Genomic DNA, 27,270 nt, shown 5'->3' with positions numbered 1-27,270 from the left:
AGTCCAATGCCATGTATTTTAATAGGACACATAAATCGGAGCAATGCAAGGCATTTGGCTGTAGTCAACAGGATAGCGAGAGAAAATAAACAGCTGCTACTACAAATATGCAAGGCATTCGTGGGGTTTGGTGTAGCAGAGAGAGAGATGGAAGGAGAGCTGGAAGATGAGGACTCTCTTCCCCCTCCATCTCTGGCTGTGTGGCTTTGGACAGGTCATGTCACCTCTCCAAGCCTCAGATGACTCATCTGTGAAGTGGGGTGGAAAGACCCGCCTGGTGCTGTCGGAACCTTTCACAGACGTGAATGGGACCCTGACGTGAAATTGCCCGTGGAGTGAATCCACACTCCTGGAATCTCCCGACCCACCTCCGTCCTTTCCCCATTCGTTCCAGTTGGCTTCCGGCCCCTACGCCGCACCCCGGGCTCTTGGCCACACTCATCTCATGAATGTGCTCTGCTCTGTCACCTGTGGGCCACACAGGCGTTCTCCCGGCCACTCGAGTCCCCTCTGCTCTGTGCTTCACCTGGAAATCCCTGCCGGCCCTTCAGAACTGGGATCAGGGTCACCTTTCCCAGGATGTTTCCCTGCTCCTGCTGCTCCCTGCTGGGTGGGCACCTGGCCCCTGGGCTCCTCCCTCTTTGCTCTCCTTACCCTGTCCTGTAGCTGTGACCTCTGGGCAGGAGCCTCACTGACCCACTAGTGCCTCACTGGCCTGCTCTGTGTTGTACACCTGTCTCCTCAGCCTTCCTCAGAGGAGGATGCCTGGGAAGTGGATGGAGGGATGGATGGATGGAGGGAGGGAGGGATGGATGGATGGAGGGAGGGATGGAGGGATGGAGGGAGGGAGGGATGGATGGATGGATGGAAGAAGGGATGGATGGATGGAGGGATGGATGGATGGCGGGAGGGATGGATGGGTGGAGGGATGGATGGAGGGATGGATGGGTGGAGGGATGGATGGAGGGAGGGATGGATGGGTGGATGGAGGGATGGAGGGATGGGTGGAGGGAGGGATGGATGGAGGGATGGATGGAGGGATGGATGGATGGAAGGAGGGATGGAGGGATGGATGGATGGAGGGAGGGATGGATGGGTGGAGGGATGGATGGAGGGATGGATGGGTGGAGGGATGGATGGAGGGATGGATGGGTGGAGGGATGGAGGGATGGATGGAGGGAGGGATGGAGGGAGGGAGGGATGAATGGAGGGAGGGATGGATGGAGGGATGGATGGAGGGATGGATGGATGGGTGGATGGATGGAGGGATGGAGGGAGGGATGGATGGATGGATGGATGGAGGGAGGGATGGATGGGTGGAGGGATGGATGGTTGGGTGGAGGGATGGATGTTTGGATGGAGGGATGGATGGGTGGAGGGATGGATGGATGGCTGGATGGCTGGAGGGCTGGATGGAGGGAGGGAGGGATGGATGGATGGAGGGAGGGATGGATGGGTGGATGGAGGGAGGGATGGATGGAGGGATGGATGGGTGGAGGGATGGATGGAGGGAGGGATGGATGGGTGGATGGATGGAGGGAGGGATGGATGGGTGGATGGATGGATGGAGGGATGGATGGGTGGAGGGATGGATGGAGGGAGGGATGGATGGGTGGATGGATGAAGGGATGGATGAATGGAGGGATGGATGGGTGGAGGGATGGATGGAGGGAGGGATGGATGGAGGGATGGATGGATGGAGGGAGGGATGGATGGGTGGATGGATGGAGGGATGGATGGGTGGAGGGATGGATGGAGGGAGGGATGGATGGAGGGAGGGAGGGATGGGTGGTTGGGTGGGTGGGTGGACAGATGAGAGATGATATGTGTGAACGCACTTTGTAAACTGTGAGGTGCTGGGGGAACGTACAGGACCATGATTACGAGGCCTCTTCTGTGTGTGTGTTTTGAAACAGGCTCCACATCAGAGAAGAGGAGCCCCGTGAAGAGAGAACGATCCCGCTCCCACGACTCCGCATCTTCATCCCTCTCCTCTAAGGCATCCAGTAAGTCTCCAAGGGGTAAAGATCCCACAATTGGACCGTTTTTGTTTTTTGAGGTTTCAAAGAATGAAAAGAGATCCTTTATTTTCAACTAGAACTAGAAAGAGAAGGGATCTACGAAGAACTGGCCTTTCTAGAGAGTACGCATCTTTCTGGACTTGGGCGGGGAGTTGGGGGCTCCTTCCCGGGAGGAGGTCGTGGCCTCTGCCCCTGCAGGGCCTGTGCCGGGTGGTGTCAGAGGGCCCTCCCTCTGTGCTCTACAGGCAGCTGTTGGTTTTGGGAATCAGGGGAGAGGAGCTGGGTGAGTGTTCTTGTCGAGTCTGAGGGCGGAGAGAAGTGGACACAAAAGACTTCACTGGGGGAGAAATAACAAAATTTAGCAAGTGTCACTGACCCCTGGACCTGGACCACACTTTGGTGGAGGGAGCAGGGAATGTGGATGAAGTGCTCCAGGTCTCTGCTCTGGGGGCTGCCTCAGCCTCAGGAGCAGTCAGGATGGGCGCACGTGAGACAGTGTCGCATGTCTTCCCACCACAAGCATTTACGGGGAACCTACTCTACCTGGCTCAGGGCATTGAGAGACCAATTAGATACGGACCTGCTCTCAAGGAAACCATTGTTCCTTTGGACCACGTTATGTTGCAATAGGGGCTGCTGTATTTTTTCCTGCACACATATTCACACCTGTGAGGTGTTACGGTTACGCATATGAGGGAGTAATTAATTTTGTCTCAGGTGAGGCAGATTTAGCGGTAGGGTGTGATCCCTGCAGGTTTCAGAGAGCAGCCGGTCTTTGGGCCTTGCAGGAGAAGGCTTTCCAGTGCAGGAGAAGGTATTCCAGGTGGAGGAGACTTCACAGGTAGAGGAGGCTTGGGGCCTGAAGGTGTGTGTGGTGCTTGGCTGCAGTGAGTGGTCCCAGGGTTACAGCTCAGGGTCAGGGCGTGGCTGCGAAGGTCAGAGCACATCAGGGGGTTTGGCTTGGGGCCTTCTTGGGTTTCCTTTCTCCTTCCCCCTCCCCACCTGCCCACGGATAATAGTGGGCCAGTGGTGGGGCTCTCCCTCACAGGTGTGCACAGAGGGAGTCAGACGAGGCCTCCTTAGCATGAGCCTGGTCTCTGTGATAGAAGAAAGGTCTGATTTATAGGCTGGAGTCAGTCAGAAAAGCCAAAGGCTGCAGCTTGTTATCCTCCTGCCCCAAGCAATAGAGGGAGCCCAGGGTATCAGGGGGGCACCTGAGGAGTGGATGATCTGTGCCGTTAGAATAGAGAGGTGTGGTGCTTTGTTTTTCCCTGGTCCTGGGCTGACAGCTTTCTAGAAGGTTCTGGGACACACAGGTCTGTGCAGTGTCTTCAGGTGGAGTAGAATGCCCAGGCTGCCAACCAGCCTCCCCTTCCAGTGAGGTGACTTTTTAAAATTCCTCAGAGGGTCCTGGGATCTTAGGGGTCTCTGATGAGATGCTTCCCGTGTCTCTGATGAGATGCTTCCCGTGTCTCTCATGAGATGCTTCCTGTGGCCTTGGGTGTAACTCCCACATTTCAGGAGGTCCAGGGAGAGGGGACTTGGCCACAGGAGTCAAGAGCGGGGGGCGGGGTCACACGCATCAGCCTGGGAGGGGCTGGGTCGCTCTTTTGTAGACTGACAGTCCCCCTGGATTCAACCGGGGCAGAATGACTGAGGTCAAGGCGGGTGGACGGAGAGAAACATCAGTGTGGGTCTCCGTCCTCCGGGTCCTCCCAGTCTGGGCCTCACAACCTAGGACACGGGTGAAGACATTTGGGTCCCCGTGGTCTACTTTTGGAACCTCATGTCCCTTTCATGTCCTTTGTGCCCACCTGTCCCTCCCCTGGGCCAGATGCCCAGGTCCTCATAGCCTCCCCGACCGTGGTCCTTAGCTCCTCCCCTGCCTCTGAGCTGATCACCTCGGTGGCTTGCCCGGGGAAGAGGCATTGTAGCAGGAGTCAGGCCTTTAGCCTAGGGGGACAGGCCGGTGCTGCATTTCCTCTGTCCATGAGCAGCCTGTAACCAAGCAAGACGCAGGCTGCGGGGTTGAGTCAGAGCCTTGCTGGGGAGCTGGGATCCAGTGGGGAGGCTGGCTGAGCGGTGTGGTAGCAGCACGCAGGCTGAACCAGGTGTCATGCGGTGGGGTCTGGGGAGGGTGGCCTGGGCAGCAGCTTCCCTCGTCTCCAGGAAAACAGCAGAGCTAAGATAGAGATGTGGTTCCCGTGGAGCCTGAGGTCCTCAGGGTCGCTCGGAGCTGGCACGCACGCCCCGGGCAGATGCGGCTGGATTGATATGAAAGACAACGCTGCCCCTCCGTGTCCAGGGATCCGCACTCATCTTGCCTTTCAACATGGTCCACGTGGGGAAAAGGGCAAAAGAAACCCCGTATTTGGGTGGCTGCTGTGCATACTGCATTTTCCGTCCTGAGTTCTTCTAGACGCTAAGTGGTTGTAGCATTAGCGTCAAGCCTTTTCAGTCCTGTGAGTTTTGCTGCTTTGAACCAGAAGCACCACTATGCTGTGCAGAGGGGAGATCGGAGCTCCAGGACCCACCTGCACAGAAGCAGGAGTGTAGCCTGGGCGCTGAAGGTGAGGGTTCTGGAACAGAGCGGGTGGGGCGTGCAGAGGAGAGGCCTTTGCGACGTGTATGGGGCCAGGGAGCGGCGCTGGCTGTCTTCCGCAGTGCCTCCTGGCTCTGTCAGAAGGACAGAGGAGTCTGTGTTTAACCAGAGGTGGGATGGCATTGACGGACATTCCCAGTCGTCGCAGGTAAGGGGAGTTGGTGCTGCAGAAGCAGGAGATTCGGGTGTGGGGCCCTGACTGACGGGACCCTCTCTCCGCAGGCTCAGCGCGGTGCGGCGAGTCCCCGGCTCAGGCTCAGCCGGCGGGGCCCTCGCGGGGGGACCGGGCCCGATCGCCTCAGCCCTGTGGCCCCGCGGAGGAGGGCAGGGCCCCGGGAGAGAGACAGTGGCCCCAGGCGGGGCGGGGGCCGCCGTCGGCCATCAGCAGGTGCAGCCCCGGGCTGGCCCCCCAGCCAGACCCCGGCCTCAAGACCGGCCAGTGGAGCATCCAGGTGTCAGTGCCCTCATTGTCCTCCTCGGGCTCGTCCTCCTCGTCCGCGATGCCCGCCGCCGGCCCGCTCGTCCTGCAGGCTGCCCAGTGCTCCATGACCAAGGCCTGCCGGCGGCCGCCCGTGGTCTTCCTGCCCAAGCTGGTGTACGACATGCTCACGTCCACCGACGGCAGCGGCCTGCCCAAGGCCGCCTCGCTCCTGCCCTCGCACTCGGTCATGTGGGCCAGCTCCTTCCGGCCCCTGCTCAGCAAGACCATGACGTCCACGGAGCAGTCACTGTACTACCGGCAGTGGACGGTGCCCCGGCCCAGCCACATGGACTACGGCAGCCGCGCCGAGGGCCGCGTGGACGGCTTCCACCCGCGCCGGCTGCTGCTCAGCGGGCCCCCCCAGGTGGGTGCCACCCCGTGTGCCTGGGCTCCGCGGGGCTTGTGTTCGCGCCCAGAGGCAGGTTTGGGGCGTATTCACACCTGCCTTCCCTCTGTGGAATCTCGGATGGCCCTAAGTGGGCAGGTGGACGGCTGGGTGACCTCCATGCTCTGACCCCGGTTTCCTCGTCTGCGTGACGTGTGGGTGGAGGAGTTCTCTGCGGGTGCTTGTTGCTCCTTCAGACAACGATTCTGCATTTCCCACGCTATTGCTTTCGGTGCTCACGGCCAGTCTGCGGTTCCCTCCCACTCTGAAAATGGAAGCCAACCCCTGTTTCTGCCCTGCAAGATTTTGGTGAAACTGAACAGGGAGATGAGAAACCTGTCACCATCTCCCAGCTCTTTGTATTTTTCTGACAACAAAAGACCGTTTCACCTGTCAACATGGCAGGAACCTGGGCGGTGTGAATGTCAGGTGTCGTGAGCATGTAAGGGGACGCACGAGGTCGGTTTGGGGTCTTGGGAGGGGCCTCGGCCAGACAGGGCAGGGCTGGAGGGTGGGCCCTACAGTGAACTGCCTGGGGCTGGATTCGGACTAAAACATCACCTGAGCCCTGGGCGGGTTCCAGCCTTCTCTGTGCCTCACTGTCCTCCTCTAAGAGTGAGGAAGGCAATAGCACCTCTATCACAAAAACAGGAGTGTTAACAAGAGAATAATTCTAGGGCACCTGGAACGTGGCCTGACCCCTGGGAAGCATTGTTATTGTCACCATCATCATCACTGTCCCAATTCAAGACATGTTTTCTTTTCACACCGAATGTTCATTCCCCTGCCAGGTACCTACCCCAAGAAACACAAACCCACAAAAATATGTATAAGAATGCTCATTTTTGTATTGTTTACAGTAGTTAAAAAACAGACGGGAAACAAGTTGCATTGGTCAAGTTTGGTTGAAAATATTTGAGCACAACAGTATCATGCAATTCAGCCACAGAAAGTTTGAACTATTCAATAGACCTTTATACACTGACATTGAAATTTCTTTAAGGTACTTACATTTTAAAGATCAAGTCGCAGAATAATATATACGTGGTGTCATCAATTATGAAAAAAATCAGTGTGTGTATGTGTCTGCGTGTGTGAAAATATCTAAAAAATCCCTGACAGGAGAGCTTGGGGGCGGAGGGGACTGGAATTTGTGACCATTCTACTTTATTATTGATCTGTATTTCTTGAACTTTTAAATGAGTATATAGTACTTTTCATAATTTAAAAAAATAGGAAAAAATAAAATGTTTTTTAAAAAGGATTCCTGGTTTCTCCATACCCCTCACATTACTGAATGTTACCAATCTTTAAAAACTTTTGCCTTTTTGATAGGGGAGGAATAGTATATTTCTAGTATAACAGTAAGGGTGAATATATTTTAATATATTTATTGGTCATTGGCACTTCTTTTACAGTGACTTTCTGGTTTTGTTTCTCTTACTTTTCCTTTAGTCCATTTGACTTTTATTCTTTTGCTTTGTTCTTTAGATTATAATTTTTAATCCTTTGTTGATTATATGTATTGCATATATTTTCTCCAAAGCTCCCCCCCAGTTGTGTTTCATATTTTCTTTTTGGGTCAGTTATTTCCGGGACTTCCCTAGCAGTCCAGTGGTTAAGACTCCGTGCTTCCACTGCTGGGGGTGTGGGTTCCATCCCTGGTCGGGGAGCTAAGATCCCACATGCCATGTGGCACCGCCCAAAAAATAAAAATAAAAAGTTAGTTATTTCCATTCATCAGCATTTGTCGAATACTTGCTGTGAACCGGGCGTTGAGCTAAGAACTTGGGGAGCACATTCTTAGCACACCCAGGGTGGAGGGAGGCGAGGATAGCCCACAGGTACCCATGTAACCAGTTGTGACCTCAGTGAACTAAGACCAATAGTATACTGGCCTGGTGCTGGGCTAGAGGGTGCAGGGGACTCTCTAAAACAAGAAGAAAAAGAAGGAAGAAGAGAAAAATCATTTTATTTCTTTTCCTGGCCTTAGGAGGAGATAAATGTGATGCCAGCCTTTTATGTCCCGCACAGTGAATTTTGTTGTCTTACTACAGCCATATCAATTAATATAAGATAGCAATTTATAATTACGCAAGACTCTTTTAAGACATTATTGAAATGTCAGTTCATTTTTTTTTGAAGCAACCTTTGTTCAGCTCCTGATGGAGTCCTACTTCTAACAGCTTAAACCATGTGGCCAGTTAAAATCTGGAAAGACATTTGCAATGATTTATAAGCAGGTGGGTCTCCCGCCCACCAGAGTTCATCTGTCTGCCTGTCATGCTTCTTCAGGCCACATTTTCCCTCAAATGTCTTTGCATCCCCCCAGCCCTCCTTTTAATTAGGTGAGATGGTTAAAAGAGGTGGCGGCGTGGAGGCATGTCAGGTGTTCAGTCAGCGCCCACACGTAGGCAGGGCGTACTGAGGCTGGCTCCTGTTTTGCTGTCTCTACAGATCGGGAAGACAGGTGCCTACCTGCAATTCCTCAGCATTTTGTCCAGAATGCTCATTCGGCTGACGGAAGTGGATGTTTATGATGAAGAAGAGATCAATATCAGTGAGTTATCTGCTGATGACCTTGGGCTTGGCATCATCTTTAATGGGTTTCTCAAGTGACTTCCGCTGTATCTTTTACTTTGAAGATGGAATTCTCAGATTAATGATCTGACTCCTCCCAAGGGCCTTGTAGGGCTGCTTTTATCTTGCCCTTGTAGCCATTTTACTCAGTCCTAGAATAGTGCCTGGGAGGCCTTGGTGGGAGATAAAATTACGGTACTAAAAATACCTGCTGTTTACTGCGCACCTTCCAAAACATCAACCACTGCGCTAGATGGTTTACGTAAATCACCACATTTCGTTTCCTATGCCACACCAAGAGATGGATAGTGGTATTCGGTTCCAGAATAACACGTTCAGGAGTCCAGCTGGGAGGTGGCAGAGCTGGCACCAAACTAGATTTCGTTGCTGCCTCTAGAAAGTGGCGTTGCCATCAGGGGAGGGTTTCCTTCTCAGGCTGCTGAGCACATAGGTCCACATCTTGGGGCAAAATGGAAACATACGCTATGCAGGGAATAGCCTTTTCTTCTCATTCACAGAACAGAATTTACCCTCATTAAGGTAAGACTCTTTGAACAGCCGTTTCATGCTTATTGTAGAACACCTCCTCCATTTCCTCTTCTAACGCCCCTCCAGTGGCTCAGAAACTTGGTCTGGTAAAGGAATCCATTGCTTTGGGAATGAAGATTTGTGTAAGGAGTCGTGTGTTGTAGAGAAGGGGCCCCAGTAAGCTGGTAACAGCACTTGGATTATGTACGTTTAAGCTGTACAGCTGGATGATTTGATACACGTATACACTGTGGAGTCATCACCACAGTCACGCTAATGACCGTATTCATCACCTCACATAGTTACCTTACCGTGTTCAGCAGCATTATTCACAATAGCCAAGATGTAGAAACAACCATATGTTGTCCATTAATGGACAGACGTCCACCAGCAGTTGCGTAGATAACGATGGGGTATATACTGACGATGTATTCAGCCTTGACAACGAAGGAAATCTTGTCATTTGGATACACAGAACTTTTTTAGATGCTCTTGCTGTGTTTGAGTTTTGACCTGGAGAAAATTTAGAACCAAGGAAGCCCATCCAGTCCTTGGTCTTTCCTTTGAAGGAGAAGGGAAAGAGGCTTCTCATCGAAACTCTGAGCTTTCCACCGTTTCCCCACAGTTTGAAACCATTTTTCAAATGAAAGTCAACAGGTCTGCTGAATTTCTGTCTCCTCATTTTGTTGCATATACCAATGATAAAGATAGGATTTGAATCCAGTTTGTTAAACTTCAAAGCCTTGTTTTCTTAAATGCTCTCTTATTGCCTTGGGTTTCTCTTTGGCAAAATGTGTATAATTCCTGTTTTACAGGATGTTGTGAAGATTAACGGATGTTATGCATATAAAGCACTGAGCACCTATTAAATATGGAATAAATGTTCCTTGCCCTCTTCTTTCCTTATTTTTTCTGTTTCTTATGGACATGTACTCCGCCCATATATATATAGTAGGACACACTGATATAGATATATATCAGTATCATCTATACTATATATATGTCATATCAAATATGTAAAATCAACATGATGTAAAATGATATTGATCAATTGATGTAAAATGAATATGTTACATACATTTGAGTTGGACCAACTAGATTTTTTTACCTTTTAGCCAACAAGCATTTAGTGAGCACGGTAGACTACACCAATTATAATGTAGGGTGATACACTGCAAATGTGCAAATGTGGATTGGGCCATGAGTAGTTGTGGCATTCAGAAGGGAGAAACCAGTGTACCTGAGCATTCAGAAGAGGCTTTCTAGAAGTGAAGTGATAGGGGTTGGGCCTTACTGGCTGGGTAGCATTTAGATATAAGAGCAAGAGAGAGAACTACATGAAGTTCTGCCGGTGGTGTGGACCAGTGTGGTATATTTGGGGGACGGTGCTGGGGAGAAGCCCAGAGCCCAGGGGTAGGTATACTGCCAGGAGTGGAAGTTAGTGTAAGTTAGAAGAGCAACCCCATCCCATAGGAAACACAGCATAAGGCTGCTTGTCTGGATAGACATAGATCTGAATGCACCTTCTTGGTGAATTAGAACAATCCTGAAAATGGGACGGGTGCCAGAGTATCTGAGACCCAGTGGAGTTCCCCAGGTAACCTGCAGACTCAGTATCAATTCCACTCCTACCATCATCTTTGTGCACATTTGACATAAATCCTTCTCACTTCCTGTTTTGTCATATATCTGTGTTTCTACTGATCCTGTAGACCTCAGAGAAGAATCAGATTGGCATTACCTTCAGCTCAGTGACCCCTGGCCGGACCTGGAGCTGTTCAAGAAGTTGCCTTTTGACTACCTTATTCACGACCCGAAGTATGAGGATGCCAGCCTGATCTGTTCACACCATCAGAGCGTAACGAGCGAAGGTCAGGTTTTTAAATCTCTTGCTGCCGCCTTCTTCCAGAGTACGTGGGAATAGCCTCTTAAAGGGATGAGCTGAATCTTGTTAGGGATGAACTTATCTGATGGTGGTGGGTGAACCGACAGCGCCTGGTGGAGGACTGAGGTCGCCACCTCACCTGACGGGAAGGGCTCTTCACAGACCTCACGAGGGAAGACTCAGGGCTCGGTTGGTGCTGAAAAACGGTGAGGACCCTCTTGGTGGTTTATCGTGACCGGAGGATTCTGAAGGTTCTGGCTAATAGAGGAAGAAGACATGTATGTTTCTCTATGAATTTGGATTGTAACAAAATGCACCTATTTCCCTTTCTGCCCTTGGTCTCTCATTTTCTCGCTCCTTCTTCAGGGACTGCTAACTTCCACAGTATTATGACCCTGCTGGGTTTCAGGGTCACTGGCAGCAAACATTGGACATGAGTGGCCAGTGTGATTATAAGCACTGACTGGGGAAGTTTGGTGAATGCTGTGTGAAAGGAAAATACTCACCGGTCTACTTGTCAAACCAATCATTTTGTCTTTGCTGCTCTCAGAGCAGATCACTTTTTTTTTTTTAAGATTTAATTAATTAATTAATTAATTTTATTGGCTGCGTTGGGTCTTCCGTTGCTGTGCGCTGACTTTCTCTAGTTGCAGTGAGCGGGGGCTACTCTTCATTGTGGTGTGAGGGCTTTTCATTGCAGTGGCTTCTCTTGTTGTGGAGCACAGGCTCTAGGCATGCAGGCTTCAGTAGTTGTGGCTCACGGGCTCAAGAGCACAGGCTCAGTAGTTGTGGCACACGGGCTTTGTTGCTCCGCAGCATGTGGGATCCTCCCGGACCAGGGCTCGAACTCATGTCTCCTGCATTGGCAGGCAGATTCTTAACCATTGCGCCACCAGGGAAGCCCAAGGAGATCACTTTTACTGAAGGTTCGTTCACATAGTAGACCTTCTCGAATGGAGGTTGACTGTTAAAATCTTAATTTTGCTAAGTCATTTGAAAACCTGGAGGTGATTCATGTGCTTTACGGTATTGGCATAGTATGTTGGCGATCGATTTACATTGTCATGTAGCGAATCCTTGAATATGTTTATGAACCATGCATAGGTGCATGCGTAAGACGCCACGTGAACGTAGCCTTCAGTTTATCCCACTGAGACTCTGTCCTTTCTGACCAGCTGAGTCACCTTGGGGCAGACAGGTGAGAGGTGATCGCACAAAGTCCTGTTGCCGTGGTTCCCTGTGAGTAGGCAGGGGAGAGAACGGGGGCTGTGCCTCCTGCTGTTCTTTAATGCTGGGGATTTCGTGCAGACAGAGGGACACGCCGGAAGCCGGAGGACCTCTACGTGCGGCGCCAGACGGCGCGGATGAGGCTCTCAAAGTACGCGGCGTACAACACGTACCATCACTGCGAGCAGTGCCACCAGTACATGGGCTTCCACCCCCGCTATCAGGTAGGACGGAGCCTCCGCTCCAGCGGCACTTCCCATTCTACACTTAGTATTTCTTTTCATCTCAGACCCAGCTGGGGAAAGAGGAGGAGCAGCAGGAGCCGATGGGAGCCAGGCAGACACCTACGCGGCCAACTTTTTTTTTTACATACTTTTCCCCCATAAATTGTTGTGTACTTCGTGCATTATGTGTATATTCACGTATACAAGTACATATACATCAAATTGTACACAATACATAATATGTGTAATCGTGCATTATTTACCCCATGCTTATAGCACTTACATTAAATCATTGGTATTACATAGTACATATATGTATTAATTGTACATAGCTCATTAAGTCAAATCAATTCCAGTCAATATGCATGGCATAATGATTTATTCACAGTTCAGCCACCACCATATCATCACTGTCACACGCATGAAATAAACTACCCATCATCACAACCCTTATTCTCAGTATTATCCTATCAGTAGGAGGCCTTCCACTGCTGTCAGGATTTACACCCAAATGAATAATCATCCAAAAAATAACAACATTGTTTTACCTACACTGATAGCCGTTACAGCATGAGGTAATTTACACTTCTCTGTACGACTTACATACTCATGTATACATGAGTGGACACCCCAGAAAGGCCCAGAGGTGGCAACAGCACTGGCTTTCTCTGTCCGTCCCCGTTACAGAGGGAAACAGCAGACAGTAGCTTTCATTTTCCCGAATCTACTCGGCCTTGAGCTCAGCTTCCACTGAAGTAGCACCTGTCTTCTTTTAGCACAGATTTTTTTAAACGATGTAATTTTACTGTAGACGAAATTAGAAAGTACATATGAGTGGTTTTTCAAAGGATTAAAATAATCAGAAATCCTATTTGCTGCAGAATAATTCTCCTAACATTTTTTCCCTCGGAGATGAAGCTTTTCTTTCAAGGCAGAGAAACATATAAGTGAAGACATTGTCTTGATTTTGAAATTTAAAGATCTGGAGAGACTCAAAGGGTTCAGTCCCTGGTCACTTCAGGGTCTGCAGTGAAGGAATGAATGAAGCATGGGGGGCGGGTTTGAGCTCTGGCCGGAGGGCTGGGTCTGTGTGCAGGCACGCGGGTCTGGGGGGCCACACTGGCAGGGGACGTGAAACCAGGCCCTGTGAGGAGCACTGAGGGGCACACTCTGGCCCCCTGCTGGCACTTCCCTGCCTCTGCTTGTTCTGTTCTTCTTCCTTCATCGCTCAAGGCTCCCTGAGAGGAAGTCCTAGGAGATTCCTCAGTTACGACCCTCTGTGTTCCCTCCCCAGGTCAGAATCTGTTTCTCCCTCATCTCTGCTCTCAAAGTAGAGCCACAGTAGGACTTCACAGCCGGCATGTCCCAGCCCGCATCGGCCCTGGCCCCCGTGGTTCCCGGGAGGGCACAGCACAGGCTAGCTGCACGTCTGCAGGAGGGGCTGTCAGATGGAGGGTGAGGGTCAGGGAAGACCCCTCTGTGGACACCTGAGCTGAGAACTGGAGGAGGCATAAGCGTGGCCTGGGCAAAGCTGGGCTGGGAGGTCGCACCAGAGGGCAGTGCGGGCACGGTGACTGGTGAGAGGAGGGCTCCTTGGACAGAGTGACTAGAGGTGAGGCTCGACTGGGGATCGGAGTGAGCCCAAGACCCGTGGGTGTCAGTTTCCACGTCCACCAAGTGGCGGTGAGGACATAGGGTTGTTAACTGCTTCACAGATTGTTAATTTTAACGCCAAGGGGACGGGAGGGGGCCTGGACGTGGTGCGTGAGATAGAAACGCACAAGTTCGCAGTTGTCTTATTAATATGCTGTTACACGTATTACCTATGGTGGGAAAATAACCTCTGTCACAATTAAAAATGTGATCTGGCACGTGAATGCTTTCGTTGGTAACCCAGCGCCCCTCTGGGTCGGGTCCAGTGTCGGGAAGGGCGGGGCGGCTGACGTGGCGTTGCTGGGTGAAGCACGGTCAGCACCGGGACGGGTGCGGCCGCTGGCCCAGTGGGTGTGGCCTCAGGTGTGGGCGTCCACAGTGTGTCCTGGCGTCAGCCTGGGGCAGAGGCGGCAGCGACCTCTGTGTAGTCACGGCCACGGCGGGCCTGGGTTCTTCCGGGAAGTCAGGCCGGACTCTGATGACAAGCTCTGTCCTTTCCCCCTCGCACCTCAGCTCTATGAGTCCACCCTGCACGCCTTTGCCTTCTCTTACTCCATGCTAGGAGAGGAGATCCAACTGCACTTCATCATCCCCAAGTCCAAGGAGCACCACTTTGTCTTCAGCCAACCCGGAGGCCAGCTGGAGAGCATGCGGCTGCCCCTCGTCACAGACAAGGTACTGGCTTCGAGTCCCCGGGGGGCAAATCAAAGTGGCTGCAAGGGACCACCGAGCTGGAGACCCAGAGACTGTAGTTCTTGATGAGTCGGGCACATGGGGTGGGGTCTGGCGGGGAGAGACGAACGTGGTGACTCAATTTGGAGGAGGCTGGGGAGCACAAGGGCTTTGTGGTCACTCAGAGTCAAATCTGACTCAAGCTTGACATCGTACTGCCACTTGATGTCTCTGAGCCTCAGTTTCCTCATCTGTAAGCTTTGGGCAATAATAACTCTTGCAAAAGCTTGTGGTGAGATTTGTATGGAGTAACCGACGTCAGGCCCCAGCACGGTACCTGGAAGATAACAGGGGCCAGTGAATGTTCGTCCCCTCCACTCTCTTTTCTTTCTTGCTGTCTCTTATGGAACATTTGAAACAGGCTAAGATGGCAGAATAGTATAACGATTACCCCAGGGCTGCTTACCCAACCTCAACAGTTATTCACTCAAGGCCAGTCTTGCTTCATCAAGCCGTCTCTCTTCATCTGCCTTCCTGTGTTACTTGGAAGCGAATCTCAGACACTGCATCATTTCATTTGTAAATATTTCAACGTATATCTCTAAAGGAGAAATTCTCTCTCTTCTGAGGAGGGTGTTCCTAATGATGCATCGTCTCTCTGGCCGCCATTCTGAGGGGCGCTGGTTTGACAGTTCCAGCCTGACAACCTCAGGGTCAACCGGCTGCCCCCTCCCCAGCCCCAGCCCCAGCCCCATGGACCTTGTGTACAGCTCTGCTGTTCCTTCTCCAGAGGGCCAGGCATGCCCAGAGCTGAACCCAGCCTTGCAGACCCAGCAGGCTATTATCAAGAATGAAAATATTTGTAAAGTGGCAGTGAGGCCTTTACTATAAGGTGCTTGAGCCTTTATCAGTTACTGCACTAGCTTTTCCAGGCGGTTCCCATCAGAACTGGTTATGAGGGGCTTCCCTGGTGGTGCAGCGGTTAAGAATCCACCTGCCAATGCAGGGGACACGGGTTCGAGCCCTGGTCCGGGAAGATCCCACATGCCGTGGAGCACCTAAGCCTGTGCGCCACAACGACTGAGCCTGCGCTCTAGATCCTGTGAGCCACAACTACTGAGCCCGCCTGCCACAACTACTGAAGCCCGCACGCCTAGAGCCCATGCTGTGCAACAAGAGAAGCCACCGCAATGAGAAGCCCGTATACTGCAATGAAGAACAGCCCCCGCTCGCCACAACTAGAGAAAGCCCGCGCACAGCAACAAAGACCCAACGCAGCCAAAAATAAATAAATAAATAAATAACATTATTTTTAAAAAAGAACTGGTTACGAGCACCAGCTGTATGCACAGCTTTGTAGCAAGTACTTTGAGGAATCGAGAAGGAATAGAAGACCTAGCTTGGCCAGCAGAACCTATTGTTGAGAAAAGAGTGAAAGAAAACACAGTTATTTATATAAGAGATTCATAGCCTGCGTGTATGAGTAGCTAGGCTGTATGGCTATGATAGAGGGATTTAAGTCATACAGGAATAACGTGTACTCAGAGCACAACATCAGGTGCTCATAGGAGAGGTTAATGAATTTGGGTAATCAATATATGCCTGTTAGTTTTGCTCACCTAACAAACCATTTCCGAACAAGCATGTACTTAGCTTCTGATTCTGTGGGCCAGCAGTTTGGACTCAGTTCTGCTGGGTGGTTATCCTGGGGTGGCTTGCTCTCACTTGTGTCCGAGGTTAGTTACCAGGTTGGCGGGGGTGCCGGCTGGGCTAGGGACGCCCATGTCTGTTCCCTGCGGCCTCTCCTTCTCCAGCAGGCTAGCCCGAGCTTCTTCCTGGGAGGGTTCCGAGAGAAGGCAGAACGTGTCAGGCCTCTGGAGGCCAGGCTTGGAACTGGCGCGCTGTCATTTTAACTGCATTTTATCCATGAAAGCAAGTCCCAAGGCTAAGCCAGATGCAGGGAGTGTGGAAATAGATGCCATCTTTTGATGGAAGAGGCTGCAAAGTCACATTTTATTTTATTTTATTATTTTATTATTTATTATTTATTATTTATTATTTTTTTTTTGCGGCACGCGGGCCTCTCACTGCTGTGGCCTCTCCCGTTGCGGAGCACAGGCTCCGGACGCGCAGGCTCGGCGGCCATGGCTCACGGGCCCAGCTGCTCCACGGCATGTGGGATCTTCCCGGACCGGGGCAAGAACCCGTGTCCCCTGCATCGGCAGGCGGACTCCCAACCACTGCGCCACCAGGGAAGCCCCCGAAGTCACACTTTAAAGGGAGGGGAATGACTGTGGCCGCGCTGACAAACACTTGCTTCTTTATGCCCGTGCCCTCCAGAGTCATGAATACATAAAAAGTCCGACGTTCACTCCCACAACGGGCCGTCACGAACACGGGCTCTTTAACCTGTACCACGCGATGGATGGTGCCAGCCATTTGCATGTGCTGGTTGTCAAGGAGTATGAAATGGCGATTTATAAGAAGTACTGGCCCAACCACATCATGCTGGTTCTCCCGAGTATCTTCAACAGCGCTGGAGTGGGTAGGCCTTTTTAAACGTGCCCTACTCTGTAAAGTTTCTGTGAATGGAGACTGGAGAGAATGTTCTAGATGTCGATGCACAACGTGAGAGTTGTGAGTTAAGTTTTATTTGGGGCAAAATGAGGCCTAGAGCTTGGGAGACGGCCTCTCAGATAGCTCTGAGGAACGGCTCCAATGAGATAAGGGGGGAGGTCAGTGTATATGGGATTTTGGTGAAGGGAGATGCGTGCAGTCAGGCACACGTTGGCAGAGGGATGCTACTGGTCACAAGAAGGCTGCTGCTGGTTACTGGGAGCAGATATCTCTGTTACTGATTTTAGTGCTTTTCTAGATAGGAGACGATGCAAGGAATTGGGCTCATAAAATCGCCTCCTGAAAAATATCTAACTCTCTGGAGGCCTGTTCTGCCAGTTTTTCCCAGAGCATAGACTGCCACCTTCCTGATCGGCACCCTGACCTCCTTTCAGGGTGTGCTGAAGGTCAGCGACCGCCGTGGCTACTGACCACATCCTTGTACGGGCAGGTGGCAAGAGACAGTTTTTGTCCGCGTAGAGAGGAAAGACCTTTCTCATTAAGCTTTTTGGCTTTTAAAGCTATTTTGATTTGACTATTCTTTTTTCTTCGATGTTTGGTTATTGATTTATTCATGTTCTCAGCTGTTAGAAAAGCAAGGATAAATTGATGTGTGTGCAAGTTGGAGAGGAGTGTTTTCTGCCCTAGAATTCTACCAAGTCAACAGCCTGTAGTGGGTGGGTGAGGGCTGCAGATCAGGACCCCCCGGGAGCTGGTGGGGCTGGGGCCTCGATGGGCTTTCATCAAGTTCTCTTCTCACTGGGGCTTTGTCCTGGGTGGTCGTCGGCATAGGACTGGCCTGAGTGGGGGTCGTTTGCCCGTTTCAGGCGCCGCCCATTTCCTGATCAAGGAGCTGTCTTACCACAACCTGGAGCTGGAGCGGAACCGGCAGGAGGAACTGGGGATCAAGCCGCAGGACATCTGGCCCTTCATCGTGATTTCTGATGACTCCTGCGTGATGTGGAACGTGGTGGACGTCGACTGTGGTGGGGAGAGAAGCAGGTGAGAACCCACACACTCACCCCACCGGTAAGACAAGTGCACGTGCTCTCTTCTCAGTGGGGGATTCTCGTCCGCCCTTCGAGGACCCCAGAAGGCGCCTCACGCTAGAAGGTGTGGTGTGCAGTGGACAGAGCCCTGTGTGTGGTGGGCTCACGTTCCAAGCTTTACTTTGAGTTCTTAATTTTAAAAATGTTATTGAGGTGTAATACATACAGAAAGTAAAGCAATATATATTCAACATCAAATACATACGAAAAGGAAAGTATAATACATATCCAGGTATTTTCTTTTTCTTTTTCTTTTTCTTTTTTTTGCGGTACGCGGGTCTCTCACTGCTGTGGCCTCTCCCGTTGTGGAGCACAGGCTCCGGACGCGCAGGCTCAGCGGCCATGGCTCACGGGCCCAGCCGCTCCGCGGCATGTGGGATCCTCCCGGACAAGGGCCCGAACCCGTGTCCCCTGCATCGGCAGGCAGACTCTCAACCACTGCGCCACCAGGGAAGCCCCATATCCAGGTATTTTCACAAACAGAACACACACACTTGACAAACTCCCTGATGAAGAAACAGACCATCGCTGGCACCCCGGAACCTTCCAGTCCCTCCTCCCTCCCCCCAGCCTCCTCCTAACGTGAAGCTGTATTTTTATTTGCTGTGTGACATTAGGGAAATGACTCTTTTGGGTTCTAGATTCCTCATCTTTCAAAGGGGCACTTAAACTTGTGCTAGAAGTTTGTTACAAGGATTAATTAAACCATGAATTGTGTTCCCGGTCACGGGCAATGGAGCAGCACAATGTAGGAAAGGCTCAGTAGATACAGCTGCATCTGAACATCATGGGTAAAATATTTCTGTGTGGTTTTACCATGAGTGTTTCAACTTAGCCTTTATTTTTGGCTTGATTTTTTTTTCTTTTTTTTTTTCGAGAAACAACTTGATTTTTTGGCTTGTTTTTGTGAGAGGCAACTTTTGAGGTTGGTTCACCTCTTCTGTGTTAGTGAGTCCTAATGTAACAATTACCGTTAACACCACTGCTCTTCTAGAAAAAACTGTTTTCTGTCTGTTAGAGCTGCACATGCATGAGGACAGCAGTCACCGTGCTTTCAGTATTCTCACTGTCATGCTTCTGAGGGCAAGAGCTCGGCTAGGGCAGCGATGAGCAAGAGAACCAAGCTTTTCCCTCTGCCTTTCTGAATTTCATTCTGCAGCAGCCGTTCAAGTCCTGGCACGTCAGAGCTGGCTGGGGCCTTAGAGAGTTTAGTTGAAGCCCCTCAGTTGGGGGAAAGGAAGCTGAGATGCAGAGAAGTTGAGCCACTTCCCTGGGTCTCACAGACAGAGTTCTTGTCACCCTAGCTCCCAGCCCTGGGGTTACTCCCTTCAGCAGCCCTCCCTGGTCATCGGGTGGCCCTCACTGTGTTCACGGACTTCAGTCACCGGCAGGGTGGGGTGGGAGGTGTTTACACACTGCCTCCTTCCCTCCCCCCACCTCGCTTGGAATTGACACTGGAAACGCAAGGTGGTTTGGCAGATGCAGAGACCGTGGGCTCCGGAGACAGACAACACCGTTCAATCCAAGCTCTGTCACGTGACACTGGGCAAGTTATCCAGAGCCTCTTTTTTCCTCATCTGTAAAATGGGGATGCTATGTCATAGGATTGCTGCGAGGATCAATGACAGTGAATTTGAAGTGCTGAGCACAGTGCCTGGTGGTTGTGATGGGTTCCTTCTGCACCTCCCCACCCGGCATGTTCAGGGGAAAGCGGCATCCTGGCCAGCCTGGTCCAGAGGGCCTTGCTGTTGTCTGCTTGCCAACCGAGGGATGTCCATCTCCTTCCTTCGAACAGGGAATTTTCTTGGTCAGAAAGAAACGTTTCCTTGAAGCACATCATGCAGCACGTTGAGTCTTCCCCCAACATCACTCACTACGCGCTGATCGGCGTGCGCAAGTGGTCCAGCAGGACCGGGAGCCGCGAGGTGCGCGAGCCCTTCTCCCGCTGCCACGTGCACGACTTCATCATCCTGAACGTGGACTTGACCCAGAACGTGCAGTACAACCAGAATCGGTGAGCTCCTGCGCCACCTTGGCTGTCAGCTCAGCCCACGGTCCCAGGGCCCTCCGTGAGGGGCGGCCTTACTCCTGGCGGGTGGCTGCTCCCTCCTTGCCCTTCAGGGCCAACGACACCAGAGCCTTTTCACCCATAGCACTGGCCTGGTCCCTTGCTTTCAGCCCTCATGGGGTTTTTTTGGCTTTTTTTTTTTTTTTTTTTTTTTTTTTTTTTGTGGTACGCGGGCCTCTCACTGTTGTGGCCTCTCCCGTTGCGGAGCACAGGCTCCGGACGCGCAGGCTCAGCGGCCATGGCTCACGGGCCCAGCCGCTCCGTGGCATGTGGGATCTTCCTGGACCGGGGCACGAACCCGTGTCCCCTGCATCGGCAGGCGGACTCTCAACCACTACGCCACCAGGGAAGCCCTTTTGGTATTTTTGTTGTATAATTTTAGGGCAGATTTGCCTAAGGCCATTCAACTTCCTTCCTCAGTTCACGTGGTACCATATTTAATGACTTAAGTGCTGCCGGGTGTTGTTGCTCTTGCTTTTTTGGCTCCTCCTCTGGACACGTCACTTTTTAGGAGCGTCAGCACTGAAGGAAACTGTCATTTCCCTGTGTCACTCTCTACAGATATATGCAGACATGCTCACATCACGAGAAGAATCTAATCACTAATGTTTACTGAGCCCTCTATGTGCCAGGCAGTGGGCACACCCCCGAGAGGGCCCAGGCAGGAGTGTCAGTTTTGGAGCCAGACCGACCTGCTTGGAATTTGGGTTCTGCCACTTGTCAGCTTTGCAATTTAGGCTGATGACTTGCCATCTCTGAATCTTGTTTTCCTCAGCTGTAAAAAGTGGCTAACATGTTTACTTTGGGAGGTCGGTCGTTTCCTTTTCAGCAAATAGATGAAGTGGCGTTTGTCAAGTCCCCGTCACAGTGCCTGGCATGTCGTGCCTGGTCCACAGGTGGCAATACTTCTGTAGTGTAAGCCTGGGGTGCACCCTGCTTTCCTGGTGCAGGCGCATCACAGCTTGTCCTGTTTCCCTTCTCGGTTTGCCTTCTGTGCCTCCCAGAGGAAGGTCTCTGGGGCAGGAACGAGCCTGCTCCGCCTTCCCAGCCCCCAGTACAGGGGTGCACACTGCACGTGTCTGGTAGGGGCGTGACCGGGGGTGTGTGAGCTGCCTCCAGTCCAACCCGCCCCCTCCTCTGGTTCTGGGCAGGTTCATGTGTGATGACGTGGACTTCAACCTGCGGGTGCACAGCGCCGGCCTCCTGCTCTGCCGGTTCAACCGCTTCAGCGTGATGAAGAAGCAGATCGCGGTGGGCGGGCACAGGTCCTTCCACATCACGTCCAAGGTGGGTGTGGCCGTGTGCCTAGAGGGGGCTGCCGTCCGTGGTGGGAAAGCTGGCAGGGCGGCCACCCGGGCGCCTTTGAGTCAGTGGGGTGGGCTTGACTGCTGGGAAGTATTAGTAAAGGTTTCCGGTTGGGAGCCCCGGGAAGGGAAAAGACTTCATCCTGTTTCCCTTCTGATCTCCGACTCTAACTGGTTTCCTGTGTGTCCCCCACCCAGCGCACACGCACCACCAGCCCTCCTGTGCGCCCTTGCCTGCCCGCACTCTCTCTCCCCATTGGTTTCCTGAGCTCATCTCTGTCACTGTCTTTGCTGTTCACTTGTCCGGCTTTTCTGCTGGACAGAGCCCCTTGGTGGGGGGCCAGGTGTGGTGCCGTGCTCTTCTCGGAGCCCCTAGGACAGTGCCTCCCAAACACTGTCTGAATGGCCCTGACGGGCTAGCTTGGTGGCTGAGCCGGCCTCCTGATGGGCAGAGACGTGATCTGATTGTGTCGGTCCTGGCCGGGCAGACCTGGGCATTTCAGATGCAAAGTCACGGCGAGCCTTCGGAGATCTGTGTCTTCCAGGAACCCATACGGAGCTGGCACACCCCTGCCTTGAAGGTCCCTCCGATCCATGGGGCAGAGTGTCAGAGATGAGCTGGAGAAGTAGGCAGGACCTTATCCGCTGTGGGAAGGTTCTAGACTTTTCTGTAGGAGTAACAATAACCCATTGAAGGGTGTCCAGCAGAGGGTTTGATTAGCATGATTCACATCCACAGACTCTCTGGCTGTAGCATGGGAAGTCTGTTGGTGATGAAATGAGAGATGGTGGGCCCAGATGGCCAGGCCGTGGAGAGCAGGGGCCATGTGGCTGGACAGGAGGCAGATAGGGTCTGGGGGTCAAGAGGAGATTGGCCGTTCCCAGAGGTTTGCATCCCTGGATTTGGGGGAACATTAACAAGGTCCATGGATTCCCTTATTTTTTTCTAGACCAGGCAGCCAATTTTCAGCGTGGAATGGTCAGTGTCTACAATTCTGATCGATCACGTGATCAGTTTTCACACGTCCCACTTCGGTTAAACCTAATTTTTCTTAATGGAGAACCTCACAGTGGAAGTTATGTGTTCTCACATCGCTGCTCCACGGCACAGCCTTCCACGACGGGGCCACCCACCCTGGGTCCCTGCTCAGGGTGGCTGGGAGTGGCTGACGCCCGCCCTTCCCCACGCAGGTGTCTGACAGCCCCATGGCCATCGTGCCGGCCCAGTACATCTGCGCCCCCGACAGCAAGCACACGTTCCTCGCGGCCCCTGCTCAGCTCCTGCTGGAGAAGTTCCTGCAGCACCACAGCCACCGCTTCTTCCCGCTGTCCCTGAAGAATCACGGCCACCCCGTGCTGTCCGTCGACTGCTACCTTAACCTGGGGTCTCAGGTAACTGTCAGAGGGGGCGCTGTCGAGTCCATAAATCCGGGAAATTCCTAAACACGTGCGCCAGAACCCAGGACTTGGAATGAGAACCACTCCACTACTTCCGCTCCGGTATGACCCCACTTTACAGCTGATAAGATAAAGGCTGAGAGGACTGAAGTGGTTTGGCCCCGATATAAGAAGTTAAGAATCAAACCCACTTCTGATGCTAAACATTTCTGATTCTCAAATGAATTAATGAATAGATAAATCTAGATAAGTCTTGAAGTTGAATTTTAGGATATAGATTTGGAAATAGCATTAAATATTGTTTCTGTTCCTCCAAGTCTGAGCTTGACCTGGCAGTTTGTATTTGCTAGATGCAAAGCCCTAACACAATGTCGTGGAGTATTTCATGGAGAATGACATTTTCTCTCGGATTCCTTTCTTCTCAGATCTCTGTGTGTTATGTGAGCTCCAGGCCCCACTCTCTAAACATCAGCTGCTCCGACTTCCTGTTCAGTGGACTCCTGCTGTACCTCTGTGACTCTTTTGTGGGAGCTGGCTTCTTGAAAAAGTTTCATTTTCTGAAAGGTAACTTCCCGTACTCTTACCATGGACCTTGCTTTGAATGGCTGTTGCCACCTGGCGCCTCTGCGGAGGTGACCTCTGGTCTAGTCCTTGCCAACGGGTAAACTGAGGCTCAGGGCGCGTGACTTCCCCGACCATCCAGGGAAGCGCAGGAAGGCTGGGATGGGATCCCAGGGCAGCTCTTGCGCCCGCTACCTGTTTGCGTAGAGACAAGACACAGCCCCTTTCTTTTCGGTGACTAGCAGATATTCTCAACTTTTCTGTTGCTTTCCAAGCCAGGCTCTTAACCTAAGCATGCAGATCCCCTCAGACGTTTTTCCTTCTTGGTGGATGAGTTCTTCTTCCTTGTCTTGGGGTGACACATGCATCTTTACTTCTCTTCTAGTCTTTCTCCCTCTGTAGGTGTTTTCGTGATGCAGTGGTTGAGAGTGAGAAACATTCCTTCTGTGTGACTTAAACACATTCTTTCTAATCCAGCTGGGATCCCTAAGCGAACTTCACTTTTCCTTGGCTGCCCTTGACTCTGACCTTCCTCTCTACCAGGTGTTTAGTGAGCACCAACATTGCATAAGCTTTGGGGACATAGTCAGAGGTTTCCACAACCTCCTCTGCTCTTGGGATGCATTTCGTCTAATAGGAGGATAGGACGTGTAGGTAGGGAGGTAGGTACCTAGAACGAACACCCACGATTACTGATGAGCGCTAGGCGTCGAGAGGCGGGAGAATCCTCGTTGCCCAGCAGAGGAAGAGTCAGGAGGTGCGTGGGGCCTGGGCGGGTGGCCGGCTGGGATGGCTGGAGAGGGAGGGTCGGGCTGGAGGGGCAGGGGAGGGCGCTTCCCAGCAGGGGCTGCAGCCGAGGGTGTTGGTTTGTGGTCCTGCGAGTCTGTCTCCTTCTCCCCCTCTGCTCACTTCTTTGCCAGTGTTTCTTGGTTCCATGTTGTCTCATCTGCCAGACCTGCCAAATCACAATCTCACTGTCTTGCTAAGATTAAGAAGCATCCCCAAGGAAACAAGCGCTCACGCGGACATCCGGTCCTTCCCGTCCAAGCAGCAGCGTATTTTGTTTTTGCAAATAGCGGCCAGGCGGTACCTTTCCTTTGGAGAAACTCCCCTGTTTTCTTCACATACCTCTGCTGTTGTCCACACAGGTGCCACCTTGTGTGTGATCTGTCAGGACCGCAACTCACTCCGCCAGACGGTTGTCCGCCTGGAGCTGGAAGATGAGTGGCAGTTTCGGCTGCGAGACGAATTCCAGACCGCCAATGCCAAGGAGGACCGACCCCTCTTCTTTCTGACCGGACGACACATCTGAGGGAGACACATCTGAGGGTGGGGCCTTCAGAACCTCAGGCTGCTGAGGCTAAAGGAAGAATAGGAGCCACGGAGTGTCTGGACTGGGACAGGACCCAGAGGTGTCTGTTGGCCACCCCCTCATGGTAGGTGCCAGGGAACCGAGGCCCAGAGATGGACCGAGACTTACTGAGGCCAACGGGGATGAGTGGACGGTGAGCAGGAACTCAAACCAAAGGCCCCTAGGTTCTGGGGCAGACCCCATCGCCCTGGCCTGGGGTCGAATGTCCCCATGATGGTCGAAGTCCATCATATGAAGAACAAAGTTTTGCCTGCTGTCACATCATCCATATGCTTCCATGGACAGACTTGACTTTTCTCTTAGCTCTGAAGGATCCCCCTTGGCTTATCTTGTACAGGCGCCAGCATTTCAGATGATGGATATGATGTTGGCTATGTAGGTTTCTCTATAACCTACTACAGAGCAATATTCCAAAAGAACCTTTTAACTGTAAAGGCTGGAGACAAGAAAGAATGAAGTAGGTTCACTTAATAAGAATTATGTAAGTTTACTCTTTTAGAAGCTAGCCCAAAGGCATCAACTTTAATAAAGTAAAACGAATAGTTTCACTTCAGAGCAAATACGATTCTATTAAAATAGTATAGGGTAAATACCCTACCTCTTAGAAAGGGCAAAAGTGAAAAGAAACTTTTTTAAAAACTACAGGGGTTTCAGGAAGGAAATTAGGGTTACAGAGATTGATCTTGAGAAATAGAATTTGCCTTACAAAGGAAAGAGGACCAAATGGCTTACTTGAAACAAACAATGAGAACAACTAAAGCGATGTGGAAAATGGTTGATAAGAACTAGACTTCTGACTCTAATTTATTGAAGCTCAGTTTTTAGTTCCTTGAGTCGCTTGTCTTCTCTTACGAATGTTTGGTCCCTGACAGGAGAGGAAGAGGAACAGACAAGGCAGCAGCGATGTTCTGTGATGCGCCCACACTCTGGCTTGTGCTGGGATGTTTTTTAAACCAGCGTGTTAGAGGGCCCCCTAGAGGCTGGGCCTTGGGCCAGGTGCTTTCACAGTTACGGTCTTGCTTAACCCTTCCAGCAGCCCATGCGCGTGGAATTATTCTTCCCATTTCATTTCAAAGATGAGACAGTTGAGATGTAGAGAGCGCATCTCACCAAGATCACACAGCTGGAGAGAAGCAGAAGCAGACTCTGGGGTCCGTCTCCCTACCATACTGCTTATGGAGTGGCCCGTAACCAAAGGAAGAATTTAAAGGTCGTCAGAAATGAATCAGCAGAATGCACTCTCATCCATCCATCTTTGACGTTTAAAGCACTCTAATGGATAGCAATCCGAGAAGAAATTCTTTTCAAAGATGATGCCAAAGAGTTAATGTCAATCTTTTCTTCCCTAAGAAAAAACGTCCATGAGTATAAAAGATTTAGATCAGTGTTTCTAAAATGATCACTTTGTGTATGTCATTATTCCTATCTTGGAATAAAAACTTACCTTCTTTAGTTCTACTTGTCTTTTATAAATGGTGGCTTCTGGCGGCTTCTGGGCTGCTTTCCCCATTTTATTGGTTAATTTAAACTTGGGGAAAAAACCCAAACAAGTATTCGTATTTGCTCCAGCCTTATAAATAGAATTTGCGATGCATGTATTGTTTCTTTGCTGGGAACGAGTTGCATTGTTTTGGGAGGAAGTAGTGTGGCCAGTGGTCCTGGGGGGCTAATACCTGCTTAAAATCTCAGTGAATGACAGAAGGACAGTTTGGAAAGGAAAGAAGAACAAATCCATAAAAATAAGGGTATATTAAGATGTGGAGGAATCCCTGAAAGAGAAAAGACAGGCAGAAATGGAAGAAACAATGGCCCAAAGCGTGCAAAGAAGCCTGCCACACAGGAGGATGGTTTCCTCCTGTGCCCTGAGCTTCCGAGTGACTAAGGAAGCAGGCAAGGGGCCTGGGCGTTTGGCAGGGTCATTCACAGGGGAAGTCGCTTGGAGCAGCCAGGCTCTTTGGTGCCTCCCAGCCCTCCCTGCCCCGCTCTCCACCCCGCAACCAACCTGGGCTGAGCAGCAGATTGGGTGAGGCTCAGGCCCGGAGTGTGGAGCCCCAAGCAGGGGGCGGGTCCCCAGGCCTTTGTGAAGACAAGCTGTCGGCACCCCGTCACCACCGCCGCCGCAGTGTCCTGTTCCCACAGTCACTTGAGGCAGTAAATAGCAAACAGGAGCTCCCTAGTACGGAAATAAACACACAACTAAAACTCATAACAAAACTACAGGAAATGTTATAGAGGGAGAGGCAATACGCTCCATGAAGAGTCAGTACAGCAGACGGAATCCCATCAACCAAGTGTAGTTAAATTCAGGGAAAAAGAATATACTGCATCCAGAACAAAAAAAGATCAGGTACAGATCTTGGAAATTCAAACCTCAGTAGGCGGATGAAATAGACCAGCTCAAGAGTGAAAGAGACAGCTGGAAGGTGCAGTTGGGAAGGTCTCTAAGAAGGCAGTACAAAGGGAGGTGCCTGATCTCTGCTGACCCTTAACTTCTCCCTTTGCTTACTGCATGTCAGCTGCCTGGCCCTCCCGGACCACCTTGGCCATGGCCAGGCCAGCACCTCCTCCTCTCACATCCGCTTGGGTCCCTCCCTCGCTTGCACTGGGTCCTTGCTACTCAAAGGCCACCTCCTCAGTGAGGTCA

The 27,270-nt window shown here is 51.5% G+C and overlaps 1 protein-coding gene across 5 annotated transcripts in view; it reads left to right on the top strand.

Moving 5' to 3' along the window:
* The window catches only part of GREB1 (growth regulating estrogen receptor binding 1), a gene marked incomplete at both ends in the record, with an annotated part of 69,096 nt that extends 44,530 nt beyond the window's left edge, over window positions 1–24,566 (top strand). For 2 of the 5 annotated variants that reach the window (XM_079721526.1, XM_079721522.1), the window contains 13 exons: window positions 1,902–2,006; window positions 4,846–5,468; window positions 7,947–8,049; window positions 10,310–10,468; window positions 11,791–11,933; window positions 14,100–14,261; window positions 16,599–16,803; window positions 17,702–17,876; window positions 19,719–19,937; window positions 21,143–21,278; window positions 22,487–22,687; window positions 23,119–23,257; window positions 24,403–24,566. In XM_079721526.1, the coding sequence (XP_079577652.1) occupies window positions 1,902–2,006; window positions 4,846–5,468; window positions 7,947–8,049; window positions 10,310–10,468; window positions 11,791–11,933; window positions 14,100–14,261; window positions 16,599–16,803; window positions 17,702–17,876; window positions 19,719–19,937; window positions 21,143–21,278; window positions 22,487–22,687; window positions 23,119–23,257; window positions 24,403–24,566 (2,534 nt within the window). Of the gene's footprint in view, window positions 1–1,901; window positions 2,022–4,845; window positions 5,469–7,946; window positions 8,050–10,309; window positions 10,469–11,790; window positions 11,934–14,099; window positions 14,262–16,598; window positions 16,804–17,701; window positions 17,877–19,718; window positions 19,938–21,142; window positions 21,279–22,486; window positions 22,688–23,118; window positions 23,258–24,402 lie in introns of all 5 variants that reach the window. The other 3 variants (XM_079721525.1, XM_079721524.1, XM_079721523.1) reach the window with 2 other exon arrangements.
* Window positions 24,567–27,270: the final 2,704 nt, after the last annotated feature.

Source organism: Hyperoodon ampullatus (genome assembly GCF_949752795.1).
Source record: "Hyperoodon ampullatus genome assembly, chromosome: 15".
Taxonomy (NCBI): domain Eukaryota; kingdom Metazoa; phylum Chordata; class Mammalia; order Artiodactyla; family Ziphiidae; genus Hyperoodon; species Hyperoodon ampullatus.
Note: the sequence above shows the minus strand (reverse complement) of the source record. Positions and strands in the feature narration are given on the sequence as shown.